The sequence below is a fragment of the Garra rufa genome, chromosome 13, assembly GCF_049309525.1.
Source record: "Garra rufa chromosome 13, GarRuf1.0, whole genome shotgun sequence".
NCBI lineage: Eukaryota > Metazoa > Chordata > Actinopteri > Cypriniformes > Cyprinidae > Garra > Garra rufa.
This window is the reverse complement of record NC_133373.1, coordinates 19,069,168-19,089,310: the sequence shown is the minus strand read 5'-3', so window position 1 is coordinate 19,089,310 and position 20,143 is coordinate 19,069,168. Positions and strand designations below refer to the sequence as shown.

Sequence of the window (20,143 nt, the reverse complement as noted above, 5' to 3'; positions counted from 1 at the left end):
TATCTGGGCTAAAGGCAGTGTAACGTCTACTCCAGCATATCCCAAAGACTTTTAGTGGGGTTAAGGTCAAGACTCTGTGGTGGCCAGACAGTGTATAATATTATTAATGCTGTGAATTGATAAAACTTTTATAAATTAATTGCACATTTCTGTAATTATTCGCACATAACAATTTGTAAATATTTTTTTCACTTTGTAAAATTTTTGATACAATTTTTAACATTTAATAGACAAACTGTTACAGAACATTAAAAAACTTTACTTTTAAGTAAACTTAAATCAAGTTTGTTGTATGTTGAAATATAGTAGTAATAAGTTGTCATTAAGGTTTTTTTTTTCCAGTAAGTTGTAAGAATTAGCTCAAATTTAATGTTGATTCTTATTAGTTTGAACGCAGATTTCATAAGCAAATTTGTGCATATGCATGCTTAGTGAAAGGGATCTAGTATTCCTTTAATTTTGGAGAAAGAGAGATTCACAGATGTATGTTATATTTCTTTTTTTAAATTATTAAATGCATAAATACTTTGTTTCAGTTTTGTGTTGGTAGTTAATCTCACTTCTCCTATTGCAGTACCGTGTGGAATCAATGATGTTAAGGATTGCAAAGCCAATGAATTACATTCCAGTGACTCCAAGCACACAGCAGCGTGCCCAACAAAGAGCCCCACAGTGCATTCCGCTTGTCATGGAGCCAGAGTCGCGTTTCTATAGCAACTCTGTTATTGTGTTGGATTTCCAGTCCCTGTATCCATCCATCATCATTGCCTACAATTACTGTTTCTCCACCTGCCTTGGACATGTTGAGAATCTTGGAACGTAAGCATGTTTTTGGATTTCGAGTAAAACTACATTAGATGTAGTGTATATTATTGCACTATTTCTAAATATCCCCAGTCTCTGTTGTGTGGTTCATTAGTGTTTATCTCTCCTTCTCTCTTACTATCTCTCAGGTGTGATGAGTTCAGATTTGGTTGTACATCTCTCAGAGTCCCTCCTGACCTTCTTTACCAGCTCAGAAATGACATCACGATTTCTCCCAATGGTGTTGCATTTGTTAAGGTAGTTTTGAGATTACACTGCCGTTAACCCCTTTTATTTAAATACCTACTTTTAAATTATTCTTAAATGGCAACAGGCTCACGTGATTAGTTGAAATGGAATACTTGGAATATTGTAGCTTAAATATTTGCTTTATACTGTGTAATGTACTGCATACTATTTGTGAAAACTTGCATGTGAAACAGGTTTCCAAAAGTGTGACACATTTACACTGCATGGTTCAAGAGATTCCGATATTTTCTTTTCCTCCCTTGTGGCACAGATGGGATATAGCCTGTGAATGTGTAAGCAGGGAAAAAGCACATGGATTCTGATACTCTCAGATCAGTTTAATGCCTCATTCACGTGTGGAAATGAATCAGATACGGTCGGATACACGCATTTGTGCCTGTCGTTTAAGCAAACAAAAAGGATATTCCCCTGTTAATGCAAATTGAATGTCAAATATTTTTGAAACATCTCACTGTACAGATATATCTATTATAAAAGAAACATCTTGAGTTGACTAGCAGAGTATTCATTTAGTTCATTTGTGTTAAATAAGAGGCCATCTAGTGCAGAAAAGTGTAGCTTTTGAAAAGATGTTGAGTGCTCGTTGCCACTGTTATCAGTGACACTAATTAACATGTTTGGTTTTAATAAGGAACAAAACTATACAAGGATTGAATAGTACTCAGAACCGCTAACAAGTTCTATTACTAGACCATTAGTACCCACGAGTGCTTATAGCAGATCTGTGTATAATCACAAACTCATTGCATTCATATTTTTGACTCATCTGCTTTTCTATAGTTTGCTTTACTAATAAAGTGATATTTAAAAGAAATCAAACTCTGCAAACACTGTATAATGCATTAAGCCGTGTTAAGCTTTTTTAGTTAAGCCTGTGTAGTATAAAAGCAGATTTCTTCTGCTTTTGGTTATCAAGCATCATAAAGATCATTCTATGAATGGAAATTGATTAAAAGGCTGAATATAAAATTCAACAGATGTGCCTTCACAGTTGCTTTTTTCTTTTTTTTTTGACATATCTCATCCAGACAGATTTTAGAGCAAGAACTGTCACTTTTACAGTCATGTTTGTAATATGTCAGTTTGTAATATGTTTGCCTGTGTCCAAGTCAGCTAAACTCAGTGTTTGTATGCTCAGTCATCAGTGCGGAGGGGTGTCCTGCCAAGTATGCTGGAGGAGATTTTGAAGACGAGGATCATGGTGAAGCAGTCTATGAAAGCTTACAAAAACGACAAAGCTCTATTACGCCTGCTGGATGCCAGGCAGCTTGGCCTTAAACTTATTGCTAATGTCACATTTGGTTACACTGCTGCCAACTTCTCAGGACGTATGCCCAGCGTTGAGGTACATACTGTAATTTTACATTTTGTATTAGTGGTTCTTAACTGAATAGTTGCAACCCAAAAATGAGTCGCATGACATATTTGATCACAGGCAGAAAAGCAATTAAACATATAACCATTAATTGTTATGAGAATAAATAGCCTTAGCACCTTTTAAAGGTTTTAATTAAAATTTGGTTTTGTGCAATCATTTTAAGAAACTTTTACCGACTGAACATTAGTTAATAAACAACTAGTTAATACTCTGAAGTGTTGCCGATTTTGGTTTTTGAATGCTTGTGTATGACACAAATAATTTTCCACTTGATATTTGACTTGAAGGCTCTGTCTTCTTAATTGGTATGCAGCAATGTTGTATGCGCGATTTGCATATGAACAAATATATACTTTATCTTCACATTAAGACATAAATTTTACATTGAGCCTCAACCTAATGCAGTTTGTGTGTGTGATTGCTATGTTGCCAAAGAAACCTGAGAAAATATTCTGTCTCTCTCTTCACACTCCAGGTAGGTGACAGCATTGTGCACAAGGCCCGAGAGACTTTGGAGAGAGCCATAAAGATGGTCAATGACACAAAGAAGTGGGGAGCGCGTGTTGTCTATGGAGATACAGACAGGTAGAGAAATAAAAACAGGCTTAATTAGCTCATTTCAATGAAGATGTGGCCTACAATGTTTTTCTTGCATGATAGGTAAGCATTATAATACGAGATTAATTAGCCAATCATAGTGCCTCTAAAACTTTGAAAAAAAAATTGTTGTGGTGGGCCAATTGCAGTACAATTTGGTAACTTTATAATAACGTTCAGTTGTAAGTCATTTATAAGTGGTTAGTTAATGATAAAATAATGATTTGCAAAACATTCATAAATGTTTGATAAGTGATATGCTAACAATTTATGTATGTTTTGTTAATTCATTTACAAGTAATTAGTTAATGATGAACTAATCATTTACAAAACATGATTATACGTTTACAAATGATTATTAATAAATTGTTTACACTTTAAATTAGGGGATGTAGAAAGATTTGTAAATGATTTATTCATGCATTACACAACAGCTTTTGAATACTTTGAAGTGTGTACTGCAATGTGAGGGTAAAGATGTCTTTTCTGGCAAACATGAGCTGCGCCCCAAATGACGCACTAGTCAAGTCAAGTCAAGATTATTTATACAGCGCTTTTTACGATACAAGTTGTGTCAAAGCAACCTTACAGTATTAAAATAATAAAATAAAATGTCAATAATAATGCAAGAGTTCCATATTGCAACAAAGTCAAATTGGGGAGGACTCATCTGGTTCCCATGGCCTTGTGCCGGTGGCCGTTTAGGGTAGGAGTTCTTTCTTGATGATCTGTCTCTGGGGCTCATCTAGTTGACACGGTATCCGCTGACATTCGGCTGTAGGTGTTGATCCACCATCTGGTCTAGGTTTGGACTGGATCCGGGGGACTGCAGTGACCATCTGATCTGGATACGGACTGGATCTGGTGGCTATGGTGACCTGGGAATAAGAAACAAACGGACTAATATTAATGTAGATGCAAGAGTTCCAAGTTGCCAAAAAATCAGATTGGAGAGGACTCATCTGGTTTTCGCTGTCTTGCGTCGATGGCCGTCTAGGTGATGAGGTCTTCACTGATGATCTGTCTTTGATGTGGTCTCTGCTGACATTCAGGGCTGTAGAGGATATCTCTGGGTGCTGATGGGCACGGACTAGATCCGGGAGACTGCAGTGACCGTCTGATCTGGATACAGGTGGCTACGGTGACCTCGGAATAAGAAGGAAAGATACTAATATTACAGGGCTTAAAGTATTCCGGCACCGTGCCGGATCTCTGGCGTGCGGCCGTAAGGGAAAAAAAATATATATATATTTTAGAGCCTGCGCATGCGGTTCAATATTTTCGAGACAATTTATTTCACCTACCAATCATATGAGAGGAACGCAGCCTTAACTAACATTACAAGCCTATCAGAAGCAGAGAAGGGCGGGTCCTTGCAACACAGTATGATTGACACCCATACGTCAATGTCACGTTAGCGTTGTCAGAGAAAAAAAAAATGGAGCGCAAGTTTATGAAGCCTGGGGATGATGTCCTAGCAATAGTAAAAGGACTCAAAAATAAATGGCGCTGGGCGTGGATTGAAGAAAGTAGAGATGGCGAGCCTTTTGGCAGTTGGTGCAAGAAACTAAGAGAGCCCGGGGCTTGTTTTCTGCACGATTTGCTCGAGGAAGCTACTGTATGCCAGCAGCGGTAAGAAAGTGCTTGCTCGTCATGATTTAGGCTGTATCCGAAATTGCCCCCTATACCCTATTCACTATTCCCTACATTAGTCCACTCATTCAGTTCACTTGAAGGAGTGAATGAAAACGAGTGAGTGAATTCGGACACTAAGTGCACCGGAAGGACTGCCGCTTTTGCATAGTGTGTTTACTGTTTAATAATCATTTCAAATGGGCAGCTCCAGTAGTAAGATTAAATGATTTATCTTGAACTCTGTCACGGAAATTATGTATAAACCCTAGTTAAACAATTTAATAATCAATTCACAATGAACGTGTAACTGTTGTACGCTGTAATACGCAGTGGACGAGCGCATTGTAAAATGAACGGATGGATGATTTAGCTGCGGGCGCCATCTTCTGGTGAGACGCGGATCGTGAATTCAATCGGCACTTGACTCTCATAGTGCATGATGGCAGTGGTTCTCAATCTTTTTTGGTCGCGCCCCCCTTTAAACCTTTAAAAAAATCTGGCGCCCCCCTCCCAAAAATACCTATCCCACCTAAGACTAATAAATGATTTTACTAAGCTTAATGAAAAATTAATGCTTTCTTAGTTAAAAAAAAAAAAACAGGAGAAAAACACATGCAACACTTGAAATAAAATAGCTTAATTAAAAAAAAATAGCACAGGGAGAATAACTGTTATTATTTTAATTCTCTATGTTATTTATTTATTCATATATTTTTTTTTGTAGGTTTCATGCTGTCCTAAGGCAAAGCAGGGCTTGAAATTAACTTTTTTACAGTGCTACCACGTAAAAAAAGTTTGAGCACAAAAAAATATATAGGAGCACCCAATTTATTTTTAGTAATGTGTCGATCTTGATTCTTCATGGCTGATTCTTGTTGCAGATGTTTTACAAGCAAATGGGCTGATTCTGAAAGCCTTTTTTATATTTATTTTACGCCTTAAGCAAGGGACAGGAATTAATTAAAATATGAGTACATGAACAAGATATTTATTTTCTCTATTTTTAAAGAATCTACAGTATAAATAGCAAAACATAAACGACACAGTTCTTTCTTAGTTGTGTAGACAATAAATGCAGCTTTGAAGCCCTGCATTGAGCTTTTGAATGACCAGCCCCTGCCTGGGTCTGTGCTAATTCATCTATGGTTTTCTCTTCTCTTTCACACACCGATCCATCTCCCGTTCGTTACGTCCTTTGGCTGTTTACGTTTATTTTTCTGCTGATGGACCGCGCCCCCCCCTGCAATACTCGTGCGCACGAGTGGGATTGAACGAGTGCACTTGAGAGCCCCCCCCCCCCCCCCCCCCCCCCAAAACATGTTCAGGCTCAGGATTTTTATTTACTTTAACCCCTGATATTAGCGTAGATGCCATTCTTCTTCTGATGCAACGAGTACATCAGGTGTTATAGGAAGTGTCCCTGGTTCCGGTTGACCTAAATAATGCAGCCTAACAATCCTTTAACGGATTTGGATTATGAAATGTATTAAGTGTAGGCCAGGTTAAAGAGAAGGGTCTTTAATCTAGATTTAAACTGACAGAGTGTGTCTGCCTCCCGAACAGTGTTAGGTAGATTGTTCCAGAGTTTGGGCGCTAAATGTGAAAATGATCTGCCGCCCGCAGTTGATTTTGATATTCTAGGTACTATCAAATTGCCGGAATTTTGAGAACGCAGTGGACGTGAGGGACTATAATATGATAAGAGCTCGCTCAAGTACTGAGGAGCTAAACCATTCAGGGCTTTATAAGTTATTAGCAAGATTTTGAAATCTATACGATGTTTAATAGGGAGCCAGTGCAGTGTTGACAGAACCGGGCTAATATGGTCATACTTTCTGGTTCTAGTAAGAACTCTAGCTGCTGCATTTTGGACCAGCTGGAGTTTGTTTATTAAAGGGATGGTTCGGAGTAGAATTGCACTCCGAAGCCCATGTAAATACCCCATCCGAAGTTTTTTTTTCCTTAGTCAAACATTTATGGAGATATTAGAGTTTTTCGAATTGCTTGTTACAGGAGTGAATGGTACATGTGATGTATCTCGTAAATTGCACCACTAAACGTGCAAGTAATCTTACCAAATTTGTACAGTAGTGTAAATAGGTTATGTACTCACAAAACGCTGCATCGGAACATTTGTAAGTCCACCATGAGTGTTTTAAAAACACGTTTTAGCCGATCCCTACTAGTCTCAAAAACTACAAATGGCGACACGTAAGACGTCACTTCCCTGGTTTGAAAAAAGCACGTAAAAGTCCTCCTACAAGTTGACATGCACACAGATGTAGTAGGAGGACTTTTACGTGCTTTTTTCAAACCAGGGAAGTGACGTCGACTTGTAGTTTCTGAGACTAGTAGTTCTCGGGTAAAACGTATTTTTAAAACACTCATGGTGGACTTACAAATGTTCTGATGCAGCGTTTTGTGAGTACATAACCTATTTACACTACTGTAGAAGTTTGGTAAGATTACTTGCACGTTTAGTGGTGCAATTTACGAGATACATTACATGTACCATTCACTCCTGTAACAAGCAATTCGAAAAACTCTAATATCTCCATAAATGTTCGACTAAGGTAAAAAAAACTTCGGATGGGGTATTTAGATGGGCTTCGGAGTGCATAGCAATGAAGTCAATTCTACTCCGAACCATCCCTTTAAGCGTGCAGAACAACCACCCAATAAAGCATTACAGTAATCTATCCTTGAGGCACTATACACTCTGCACTTATTCACTATGTACTTACGCACTTATGCACTTTGCACCATGTAGTGTATGAATTATATAAGGTTATTTTGTATTTTATAACACCCTAAACAAACTTTCACAGGAACCTCAATTTTTTTTCATATCAACTTCAAATTTGGAATAACTTATTTAGATGTAAGGCTTAAAATTGATATCAAATTTAGGATAAAACCTGTTATGTAAAATATGTATTTTATATAAAATATAATAAAAATTGCACAGTGTATTTTCTTTACAGTAAATTTAAACTTCTGTAATTTGTTAATACTTTTTTTTTTTTTAATTCCGCTTCTGCAATAATCTGCTGATTGTTTTCTTTAAAAAGAGACCTACCTTACATCTGTATTCCAAAGTGTTCATGAATTACAACAATTTAAGTTTGGATAGTGCACTTTCAAGCCTATTTTAAAAAATGGGGGGTGACAGTTAAGGGGTTAACTAGTAGTTTTTTAACCATTTACTAAGGATCTGTTTGATTATTTTATTATATGCTATTTTTAAGATAATTTATGACAGATTGGTAAATCATTAGCATATTACTTACAATAAAATGAACATATCGCTTATTAATAATTTATAAACACATAGTCATGTTTTGTAAATAATTAGTTTATCATTAACTAATTACTTGTAAATTAACTTGTAACTGACTTCTAAATGAATTTACAAAACATACACAAATTGTTAGCATTGTTAGTGTTACCTACAGTTTTAATATTTCTGCTGCCTTCTGACTGATTTAGATGAAATCCCTGAACTGTCTGATATGTGAGAGTGTTCTCTGAGCAGAACTCATTGTCAAGTTAATGTAACTTAGTGTTCAATAATTAGCAGACACTATTAACATAAACATCAAAATGTTGTCATTGGCTGTTTTGTTGTGCAGTAGTTTTGCATTCAGTGTGAACAGACAAATTTCTTGTCAGTGGAAATGTGTTTGTTTGGAAAATTGTTTTGTTCCTGCTTAGAACAATGTTATACTGTCTCTGATACCTATCTGTCTCTCTCTTTTAGTATGTTTGTGTTGTTAAAAGGAGCAACCAAGGAACAGGCATTTAAGATTGGTAATGAAATTGCAGAAGCTGTCACTGCCACCAACCCTAAACCTGTCAAATTAAAGTTTGAGAAGGTTTGTGAAGTGGTTTGGATCTGTGGTTTGTCTACAAATATTCTGTTTTTATTTTGAAGGGGAGCTCTTTTAAGCCAGATGATTGCTGTATTCCAATTTTGTTTGTCTGCATTCTTGTGTGTTTGGGTAGGTGTACCTCCCATGCGTGTTACAGACTAAGAAGCGTTATGTTGGATACATGTATGAGAGCTTGGATCAGAAAAACCCAGTATTTGATGCCAAAGGCATAGAAACCGTACGTCGTGATGGCTGCCCTGCTGTTGCCAAGGTACCTAGCATTCCAAAATTATTATTTTCTTTTTGCCCAATTACTTAATATTGTCCTGCTCCTTTTGTCATTAGCATTGCAGTTGCAATGCAGTGTTTCTCAACCGGTGGGCAGTTGAGGTTAACGAATGAAATTCTATTTTGTTAGATTCTGGAGCGATCTCTGAAGCTGCTTTTTGAGTCACGAGACATCAGCCAGGTGAAGCAGTATGTCCAGCGGCAGTGTTTGAAGGTGCTAGAGGCCAAAGCTAGCATGCAGGACCTCATTTTTGCCAAAGAGTACCGTGGCAGCGGATCGTACCGACCAGGGGCCTGTGTCCCTGCTCTGGAACTCACCAGGTGAGTAAGTGTGTATATATGTATTTAAAAAGGTGGGTCAGTGCCAAGTATGGATGTCATCTGAGATTAAAACTTATTTGAGATATTTACAGGTTATGGAAAACAATGATAGCACTCATGTTTATTATTATATGAAAAAGTTAATATTCTGATCATATTTTTTTCAAGCACATTTTACCAATTCCAAACCACATCAGTCTTTATAGCTACTAATAATTTAGTTTTTAATAATTTATAAGTGATATATAATTGTTCATAAAGACAAACGTAAAGGCCAAGTATAGTGAACCATACTCGGAATTTGTGCTCTGCATTTAACTCATCCAAGTACACACACACTGTGAACACACACCCGGAGCCAATGCTGTGCTGCCTGGGGAGCAGCTGTGGGTTTTGGTTACCTTAGATGTGGTATTGAGGGTGGAAGAGAGTGCTGATTATTCACTCCCCCACCTACAATCCCTGCCGGACCTAATACTCGAACCTGCAACCTTTTGGTTACAAGTCCAACTCTCTAACCATTAAAGGGGTCATTGGATGCGCATTTTTTCCACAAGTTCATATGATTCTTTAGGGTCTTAATGAAGTATATAATATACTTTGGTTAAAAATTCTCAATAGTAATGTAAAAAAACACCCTTTTACCTTGTCAAAATCAGCTCTGCAAAAAATCAACTCATTCTATTGCATGCTCCTTAAAATGCAAATGAGCTATGCTCGCTCCGCCCTGCCCCTCTTTTCCTTGGGATGATGAGCCGTAATGTTTTCTTTAGCCGCATTTAGCCACGTTTAGCAGCGAAAATTCCCAACAAGCACATTATTAAGAAAGGCCATTTGCAAAGATGCATTAAAAAAAACCTTATACTCACTTCTGTGGGTGAAGCTGCATCACGAATGATTTGCACGAACATAGACGCATATGTAAAACTGGATCGGCGTATTCCTTTCGAAAACGAAAGTAATGTTCATTATTACATCCAACAACAGAACACCTCAATTGCTCAATCGGAGACATTCTTGTCTTCCCATGCTTTTGAGTCGACACAATGGCAATCAGGGTCAGACTGTTTCAGCTCAGTGAGGGTGCGTCTAAGGTAAGGCACTCATGTCAATCAACTATCGTGTGAGCAACCTCTGTCGGTGCGTCATCACACCAACAAGAAGCTGAGAATGACCTGATTTTAAAAAGGGGATATTACTTTTAAAGATTAAAAAAATACCACTGGGTGTATTTTTATCATTGTAGGGTGGTTTTGTACACAAGCTGCCAACACACATTTATGTTGAAACATGTAAAAGTGAGTTTTACATCCGATGACCCCTTTAAGCCATGCCTGCCCCCACAACGAACTATGAAGGCTGGAAGTGAAAAGCTCTTTATATATTCAGGTGTCCATAACATAAATAATAAGCAGGTTTTCTTTTACAGATAAAATGAGCCAAAAAAGACAATAACTCAGACTAAAACTTGCCCATAAGAAATATGCAAAACTAATGCAAGACAGAAATTGCAAAGTTAAGGCATAACCATTGGACAGCAAAATGCTCATTAGGTCTGCACGGTCAGAAAAAAAAACAGGTATAGTCATCTTGTATTTACTGATTTAAAAAAAAATGTATAGGCTTTATAGACTAAATTGATAAGTGAATAAATTGAGAGTGAGTCTTGAAGGACCAGCACCACCATCTTTGCAAGACAGACTTTTCAGAATAGAATATAGACTAAAATGAGTTCCCAAAACTTACTGCCAGATTCTTGAAGATAAATTCCTGAAAAAGTGGTACAAGAGGATGTGATGCTTGCTGGTCCTTCAAGAGTCACTCTCAACTTATCCATCTATAAAGCCTATAAAAAAATCTGTCTACATGTGTTTCACAACACTTCAGCATGTTATTCTTATTACTTATTACTTTTTTTTTTTTTTTTACTGTCACACTGTACTTCTGGAGGCTCTATTAGGTTGCCGTTTTGGAAAAGGGTGGCTCTGAAGACTAAAGGGTTCCTGATGGTTTTACACTTAATTCTTCACATTAATTCTTAATTCAGTTAACACGCATCATCTTCTCCACCTGTGTTTTTCTGACCCTGCTGACCAAATTAGCATTTCGCTGTCTGATGGTCATGCCTTTACTTAGACAATTATATATCACTTACTAGATTACAGCATTGCTCATTTTAGCACTGTTCATTTATCTCTGTTAACTTTTTAACACTGTTTTAAAAATAGACATATAGGTAGTGTGTGTTTTTTTGTGTGTGTGTGTGTGTGTGTGTGTGTGTGTGTGTGTGTGTGTGTGTGTGTGTGTGTGTGTGTGTGTGTGTGTGTGTGTGTGTTCCTCAGCAGTATGGTCAGAGCTAGAGTTTGGTTTACCATTGCCCACCAAAACAAAGGGAAGATATGTCTTTAACAAGCATTAACATGTAAACGCAAGTGAAGTACAGAAGACAGCACAGCACACCTTGATGAGGTTAACATCACTTTAGCTGGTTTTAATGTGCTCCAAACAATAAGCAGAAACAAGTTTTCTTTCTATGTTATTATTCTCCCTATCTCCCTATTTAGGTGTGTTAGGGTTTACTTGTTGAGAGGGAACCTCCCATATATATATTTGCTTGAAAGTTTATAAACCCTTTAGAATTTTCTATATTTCTGCATAAGTATGACCCAAATCATTGTCTACTTTCAGGACTTGTATGAAAATCTGTGAACCCAATCAAACAAGTGCTAGAAAAATATTTTCTTTGTCATTTATTTATTGAGAAAAAATATCCAATGTTAGATATATGTGCATTGCAAAAGTATATGAATCACTTGTATTAGCAGTTAATTTAAAGGTGAAATTGGAGTCCATCTGTGCAGATGTTTTTTTCAGTCAGTGCAATGACTGTCAAATGTCAGTACGTGACCTGTTTTATTAGAAGAACAGGGATCTATTAAAGTCTGATCATGTTTGTGGAAGTGAATCATGTCACGAACAAAGGAGATTACTCAGGACCTCGGAAAAAGAGTTGATGTTGCTCATCAACCTAGAAAATGTTACAAAACCATCTCTAAAGAGTTTGGAATCCACAAATCCACAGTCTGACAGATTGTGTACAAATAGAGGAAATTCAAGACCACTGTTACCTTCCCGAGAAGTGGTCGACTAACAAAGAGCACTCAAACAAAACGTAATGGTCTGCAAGGTTGCAAAAGTTCCCAGGGTAACTTCTAAGGGTAACTTTCTCGCATTGGCTAATGTTAATGTTCATGAGCCCACCATCAGGAGAACACTGGCTGTCTTCTTGCAACTCTGCCATGCACACCATGATTGCTTACTGTTCTCCAAAAAGAAAATTGCCAGAGGACTATTGGAGAAGGGTTTAATGGATGGATGGATGGAACCAAAATAGAACTTATTGGTTTAAATGAGAAGCTATTATGTTCTGAGAAAAGAACACACTGCATTCTAGCTTAAGAATCTTATCCCATCTGTGAAACATAATGGTGGCAGTATAATGGTTATAATTTAACAGATAACTATTCGAGTGTGATACTAGTCACCCTTTATAGGCAGGAAAAACCATTGAGAAAGTCAAACACATTGTGTGACAATGTGTTCCATAGTTAATCAGTGCAGACATTTTTGGTAAATGATAGCAGGTTTACACACTTGAATATGTATCGGTTTTACCAGACAGATCTTGGTGTATTGTCTGCATGCTGCAGGACAGCCTTACTGTATCTGAGACTGCTGCCTAGCAACATACCCATTAACACATGCTGAAATTAGATTTGTAGTTAAAGGGGAATTCTGTTATTTGTTAATATTGCTGCTATTCGTGTGTTCTCTATCCAGGCTAAATCCAAATGCTTTAGAAAATAAAACAAAAATTGCTGTCCAATTGTTTTGTTTTTGTCTGTCTCTCAGGCGTATGATGGTGTATGATCGACGTTTAGAGCCACGTGTGGGTGAGCGTGTGCCATATGTTATTGTGTACGGGATGCCAGGAGTGCCGCTTATACAGCTGGTTCGGCGTCCTATAGAGGTACTGCAGGACCCCAGTCTGCGCCTCAATGCAACCTATTACATCACCAAGCAGATCTTGCCACCACTCGCACGAATTTGCAACCTGATTGGAGTAGATGTTTTCAGCTGGTTCCACGAGTTGCCAAGGGTTAGTTATGCCATTTTTGTCTTTCAGTATATGCAGATAAATGATTACGCTTGAGATTGAAACATCATTTACCATAAATGGGTGTATCTACAACTAGTTCTTGTACCTTTGTTACTGAATTATACTAGCTAGTATTAATATAAAGGCACCATCTGGTGGTAGGTTATATATTAAAATACTTTCACTTGTCCTAGTTTCATATGCAGAGACAACTGTAAGTAAACCATTTGTAGGTTAATTCTTTTGAATATAAAAAAACCCTTGCTGTCTGATTCTCAAAAATAGCTTGAGGGAATGTTGCTCTGTTAAGCTGAGCTGAATGCTCAATTAAAATGGCATAAGTTTTGCATCAGATTGCAGTTTGCTTAAGACAAACAGGTAGTGCAACACCAATCTCAAAACAAATGGCATTTTTATTAAACCATTATTGCTGTGTCAGGCTGGTAACAATGTTCTAACTAATAGTGTGGTTCTGCTCTTCTATCAGCACAAGCTCTGTTTATATAATTTATTTATTGGGGATGAAATTCAATCATATACAGGTGTATCTCAAAAAAATATCATGAAAAAAGTATTAAATTTTTTTGTAATTTAATTATAAAAAGCAAACCTTCTTATATTCTAGATTTATTGCACACAAACTAAAATATGCCAAGAATTTTTTTTTTTTTTAATTCTGATGGTTACGACTTACAGCTTAGGAAAATGTAAAATTAAGTATGCCAGAAAATTAGAATATGATCTCAAAGATCAATCAAAAAAAGATGTACAAAACAGAATTTTTCAAGTTCTCCAAAGTAGGTTTATTTATGCACTCAATACTTGGCTGGGGCTCCTTTTGCATGAATTACTGCTTCAATGCGGTGTGCCATGGAGGCGATCAGCCTGTGCCACTGCTGAGGCATTATTGAAGCCCAGGTTGCTTTGATAGTGGCCTTCAGCTCATCTGTATTGTTTGGTTGGATGTTACTTATAATCCTCTTGACAGTAACCCATAGATTCTCTATGGGGTTCAGGTCAGGCAAGTTTGCTGACCATGATTTTTACAAGCCAACCACTTAGCACTTGCCCACGGTGCCAAAATTACTACTAAGTCCTGCTGCAAAATGAAATCAGCATCTCCAAAAAGCTTGTCAGCAGAAGGAAGCATGAAGTACTCTGAAGTCTTCTGGTAGATGGCTGCATTGATATTGGACATGATAAAGCACAGTGGACCAACACCATCAGATTACTTGGCACCCTAAATCATCACAGACTGTGGAAACTTCACACTGGAGTTCAAGCAACTTGGACTCTGTGCCTCTCCTTTTCCTCCAGACTCTGACCTTGATTTCCAAATGAAATGCAAAATTTACTTTCCGAAAAGAAGACTGTGGAACACTGAGCAACAGTCCAGTTCTTTTTCTCCTTAGCCCAGGTGAGACGCTTCTTACATTGTTTCTGGGTTAGGAGTGGCTTGGTTCTAGAAATGTGACAGCTGTATCCCATTTCCTGAAGATGTCTACGTGTGGTGGCTCTTGATGCGCTGACTCTGGCTTCAGTCCAGTCTTTGCGAAGCTCTCCCAAGTTCTTAAATCGACTTTTCCTGACAATCTTCCCAAGGCAGCGGCCATCCCTGTTGCTTGTGTACATTTTGCTACCTCATATTTTCCTTCCAATCAACTTTCTATGAATATATTTCGATACAGCACTCTGTGAACAGCCAGCTCTTTCAGCAATGACCTTCTGTGGCTTACCATCCTTGTGGAAGGTGTCGATAATCGTCAGTAGTCTTTCCCATAATTGTGGTTGCATGTTCTAAATTAGCCCGGGAGGTACCCAGTATTTAAACTGAAAATTAATCAAACTAATCAAGCTCAAAATGGAATATTCACATTTTTTGAGATACTGAATTTTTAATTTTCCTCAATTGTGACCATAAGAATTAAAACAAACTCTTAATTTCATTTTGTGTGCAATGAATCTAGAATATAAGAAAGTTTTTTGTTAAATCAAATTACAAAAATTCAAATACTTTTCTGTGATACTGTAATTTTTGAGATGCACCTATAATTAACTCTGCATATACAAATTGGAGAAAGTATTTTAGCATCCAAAAAAACTGCTTTACCCAAAACTGCATTTATAAATGCTTTACCTTTTAAAAAGCACAATTAAACAAAAAAGACATTTCCAGTGAAAATCTGCCTGTCTGTGGTGTTATTCACTGCATAGGTACAGAAGGCCTGGAGCTCTGTGGGTGGAGGTGGGGAGGAGGGCACAAGAAAAGGCACCATCTCTCAGTACTTTACAACGCTGCATTGCCCGGTTTGTGATGAGCTGACACAGCTAGGAGTGTGTGAGCATTGTCGGGCTGAACCCCAACATGTTGCTGTTTACCTACACCAAGACTTGCGACTTTGGGAAAGCCAGCAAGACCAGCTCCTAAAGGTAAGAGGTCATGTTTTCTTAGTCTTAGAATGCCATAGAATGCCATAGTTGGATCACTGACTGATAATCTGATTTCATCAGTTCCGAACTGGGGGGGGCATTTCCCAAAAGCATTGTTGGCCAACTATGGTCGCAAGTTCTGCTAAACTCTATTGGTAACAACAGAATGCTCCGGTTACTGACGTAACCTTGGTTCCCTGAGATAAGGGAACGAGCGTTGCGTAAACTTCCGTGCTAAAGTTGCACATGAGTCGATGGCTGACGCTTCAGTCGTTTGATTCTGATGATATGGCGCTTTTCGCCGACTTATATTGCAGTCAGCTCCGCCCTTTCTGGCGGGTGAAAGCGCCACTGGTTTGTGCAACTTCACAAACGTTAACAAATCAGGCTTCAGTATCGGAATAAACAGGAGTTACCCCCATTAGCAGTCGTCAAAAATGACGACACAAAAATGACGGTGACGTTCCCCTTCAAAAGGTAACTCTCGTTGCGTCGTCATTTTTGACGACTGCTAATGGGGAACGTATCCAGTCACGCCGTGCTAAAAGCAAGAACAGAACTAGCCTGCTCAGAAGCCCAGTCTAAAGGCACTTCTTGAGGGCCCAAAAAGACCTGAGCTAATAAGAGACCCTAGGTCAACCTGAGGTCTGCTTTAACATAACTTCACCCACTAATAAGGGGGTGAGAGAGAACTTAAGCAGATAACACCTGCATCTGCAAGGCGGGCATGTCCAGATTGTAAAATCTAATAAAGGTAGATGGCGACGACCAGTCAGCGGCCGCACAGATCTCCCCAATAGAAATTCCGCTAGACCACGCCCAGGACGAGGCCATCCCTCTAGTGGAGTGGGCCTTCACCACGATCGGGCACTGTAGGTAAGCCGAAGCATAAGCTAAGGCTATAGCGTCAACAATCCATCATGACAATCTTTGCTTTGTAACTGGCAGCCCTTTAGAGCGACCTCCAAAGCATACAAAGAGCTGCTCTGACTGTCTGAAAGACGCAGAACGCTCAAAGTAGACCCTGAGTGTCCTGACAGGACACAGCAGGTTGGGACCCTGTTCGCCGTCCGCAGCAGGGAGAGCCAGAAGGGAAATGACCTGAGCTCTAAACGGTGTTGAGAGCACTTTCGGTACATAGCCACTGCGTGGCTGAAGAATGACTTTGCAGTCATTAGGCCCAAACTCGAGACATGCAGCACTGACAGACAGGGCTTGCAAGTCACTCACTCTTTTGACCGACGCTAGGGCCAAAAGCAGAGCGATTTTCAACGTCAGGGCCCTTAAGCCGATCGAAGCGAGCGGTTCAAAGGGGGCCCCTTTAAGGGCTCTTAGGACTACAGACAAGTCCTGCAAGTTTCTGCAAATTTGCAGTATTTTACCTGCTCATCTCGGGTCTGTTCATACCGAACAGTAGTGCCTTTACATCGTACACCCGACAGGAGCTTTTGGATATTGGTTTGTACATTCCCGACAGTTTTATCAGTAATATTCGACTCGTCCCTGAGATCACTAGGACACCCGAAGCTGCGCACTCTACCCGGCCGGGCGGAAGTGCTCGTAGGCGGCGTCGAGACCGTAAACAAAGACGGGGGAAGCACGGAGGACTAAGATCTAAGCTAAAGCTAACACCACACTGGCTCTCTTTACCCAGCATTTTCCTCGCTAATGTACGGTCGCTGGTGAACAAAATGGACGAGATTCGACTCCGCATCAACCACAGCAAGAGACTTTTGAACTGCAATGTCATGATCTTCACTGAGACATGGCTAAACAGCGATGTATTGGACAGTGCTATTGCTCTAACTGATCATCACACATTCCGGGCAGACAGAATGGCAGATGACTCCGGTAAGACCAGAGGCGGAGGATTGTGCATTTATGTTAACAAAGCTTGGTGCACGAACTCTGCTGTTATTGGGAGACACTGCTCAGCTAACCTAGAGTTTCTCATGGTTAAGTGTAGACCGTTTAATCTGCCGCGGGAATTCACCTCCACCATAATAACTTCATGCGCCCATCAGCAAACAACAAACTGCTCACCCGGAGGCTGCATTTATTGCTGCGGGGGATTTTAATCACTCAAACTTAAAGACAGTACTCCCCAAATTTCACCAAAACATTTTCTGTCACACCAGTGGAAACAAAACTTTAGACCATGTATACACAAACATGGCTGAAGCTTATACTGTGACCCCCCTCCCCCACTTGGGACAATCTGACCACCTTTCTTTGTTCCTCACCCCCAAATACTCACCCCTCATCAACCGTGTGAAGCCATCAGTGAAGACCATCAAAGTGTGGCCAGCGGGGGTAGACTTCACACTCCAGGACAGGTTTCTACGCACAGACTGGAGTATGTTTGCTTCTCAGGCCACCTGTGGCTCTCACACGGACATTGACAGCTACACTTCCTCTGTTCTGGATTACATCAACACCACCATAGACAGTGTTACAACCCAGAAACAGATCACCACATACCCAAATCAGAAGCCATGGATGAACAAGGAGGTGCGTCTCCTGTTGAAAGCACGCAACACTGCCTTCAGATCAGGTGATGCACAGGCCTACAGCACTTCCAGGGCTAATCTGAAGAGGGGCATCAAAAAGGCCAAGCACTGCTACAAACTTAAGCTAGAGGAGCACTTTTCTAACTCTGACCCTTGACGCATGTGGCAGGGCATTCAGGCCATCAGTGACTACAAACCCAGCCACTCCACCGCCACAGCCACTAATGTCTTCTTCCTGGATGAGCTTAATGACTTTTATGCTCGCTTTGAGAAAGACAATAAAGAGACTGCCACCAAGTTCACTTTGTCAACCGACCACTCACCCATCACACTAAACTCCTCTGACGTACACACTGCACTGAGCTGGATCAACGCGTGCAAGGCTGCTGGACCAGACAGTATTCCTGGCCGCGTACTGAGGGCATGTGCGGAGCAGCTTGCTGGGGTATTCACAGACATTTTTAACATGTCCCTTGCCCAAGCAACTGTACCCACATGTCTTAAATCCACCTCCATTGTGCCAGTGCCGAAACACTCCAACCCAACATGCCTGAATGACTACCGCCCTGTAGCACTCACACCCATCATTATGAAGTGCTTCGAGCGGCTGCTCCTCTCACAACTCAAGAACTCTCTCCAATCCACACTGGACCCACACCAGTTTGCCTACCGTGGCAATAGGAGCACAGATGATGCAGTCTCCATAGCGCTGCACTCTGTATTCACACACCTGGACAATACAAACACTTATGCACGAATGCTGTTTGTTGATTTCAGCTCAGCATTCAACACTGTCAGACCTTCTAAGTTAATCACCAAACTTAGAGACCTGGACATTAACACTTCACTCTGTAACTGGATTATGGACTTTCTAACCAACAGACCTCAGCATGTTAGGTCAGGCCACATCTGCTCTGCTACCATCATACTGAACACTGGTGTACCACAGGGCTGTGTGCTGAGCCCCTTTCTCTACTCCCTCTTCACCCAAGACTGCAGGCCTGTGTATGGATCTAACTCCATCATCAAGTTTGCAGACGACACTACAGTGATCGGTCTCATCAGCAACAACGATGAGACTGCCTACAAGGAGGAGATTCAGCACCTGGCCACGTGGTGCACAGACAATAATCTGCTCCTTAACACCACCAAGACCAAGGAGCTCATTGTGGACTTCAGGAAGGGAAGAAGAGGTTCACACGAACCCATCCACATCAACGGGATGGCTGTTGAGCCTGTTTCATCCTTTAAGTTCCTGGGGACCCACATTTCGGAGGATCTATCCTGGACCACCAACACCTCCAGCCTGGTCAAGAAGGCTCACCAGCGCCTGTTCTTCCTGAGGACACTTAAGAAGAACCAGCTGCCCTCAGCTATCATGGTGAACTTCTATCGCTGCATGATAGAAAGCATCCTTACAAACTGTGTCACAGTCTGGTACGAAAGCTGCTCTGTTGCGGAGCGTAAGGCACTGCATCGGGTGGTGAAAACTGCCCAATGCATCATAGGGACTCCACTTCCATCCATTGAGGACATTCAGAAGAAGCACTGTCTGCGTCGAGCACGCAGTATTCTTAAGGATTCCTCTCATCCCGCCCACAAACTGTTTTCTCTCCTGCCTTCTGGCAGGTGTTTCAGATGCCACAGGACAAGAACTAGCAGACTGAGGAACAGCGTCTTTCCCAGAGCTGTCTCCTTATTGAACTCTGACCCCCACTGACCCTTGGCCCCCACCCCCACACACTCCCCACTACCATTGCACTACTTAATATTCATTGCACTACGCTGTACATACCCATTTGTAAATGCACATTTCCATTGCACATATACATACTGTAAATTTGTGATAAATCTATATCTATACATGTCAATTTGTAAA

The 20,143-nt window shown here is 40.0% G+C and overlaps 1 protein-coding gene across 1 annotated transcript in view; it reads left to right on the top strand.

The window, feature by feature from the left end:
- rev3l (REV3 like, DNA directed polymerase zeta catalytic subunit) overlaps window positions 1–20,143 on the top strand; it is a 175,498-nt gene that overhangs the window by 149,596 nt on the left and 5,759 nt on the right. Inside the window, exons 23-31 of the mRNA XM_073852739.1 lie at window positions 575–819; window positions 954–1,062; window positions 2,213–2,419; window positions 2,928–3,037; window positions 8,445–8,559; window positions 8,690–8,827; window positions 8,975–9,165; window positions 13,078–13,324; window positions 15,539–15,754. Of these exons, the coding sequence (XP_073708840.1) occupies window positions 575–819; window positions 954–1,062; window positions 2,213–2,419; window positions 2,928–3,037; window positions 8,445–8,559; window positions 8,690–8,827; window positions 8,975–9,165; window positions 13,078–13,324; window positions 15,539–15,754 (1,578 nt within the window). The remainder of the gene's footprint in view (window positions 1–574; window positions 820–953; window positions 1,063–2,212; window positions 2,420–2,927; window positions 3,038–8,444; window positions 8,560–8,689; window positions 8,828–8,974; window positions 9,166–13,077; window positions 13,325–15,538; window positions 15,755–20,143) is intronic.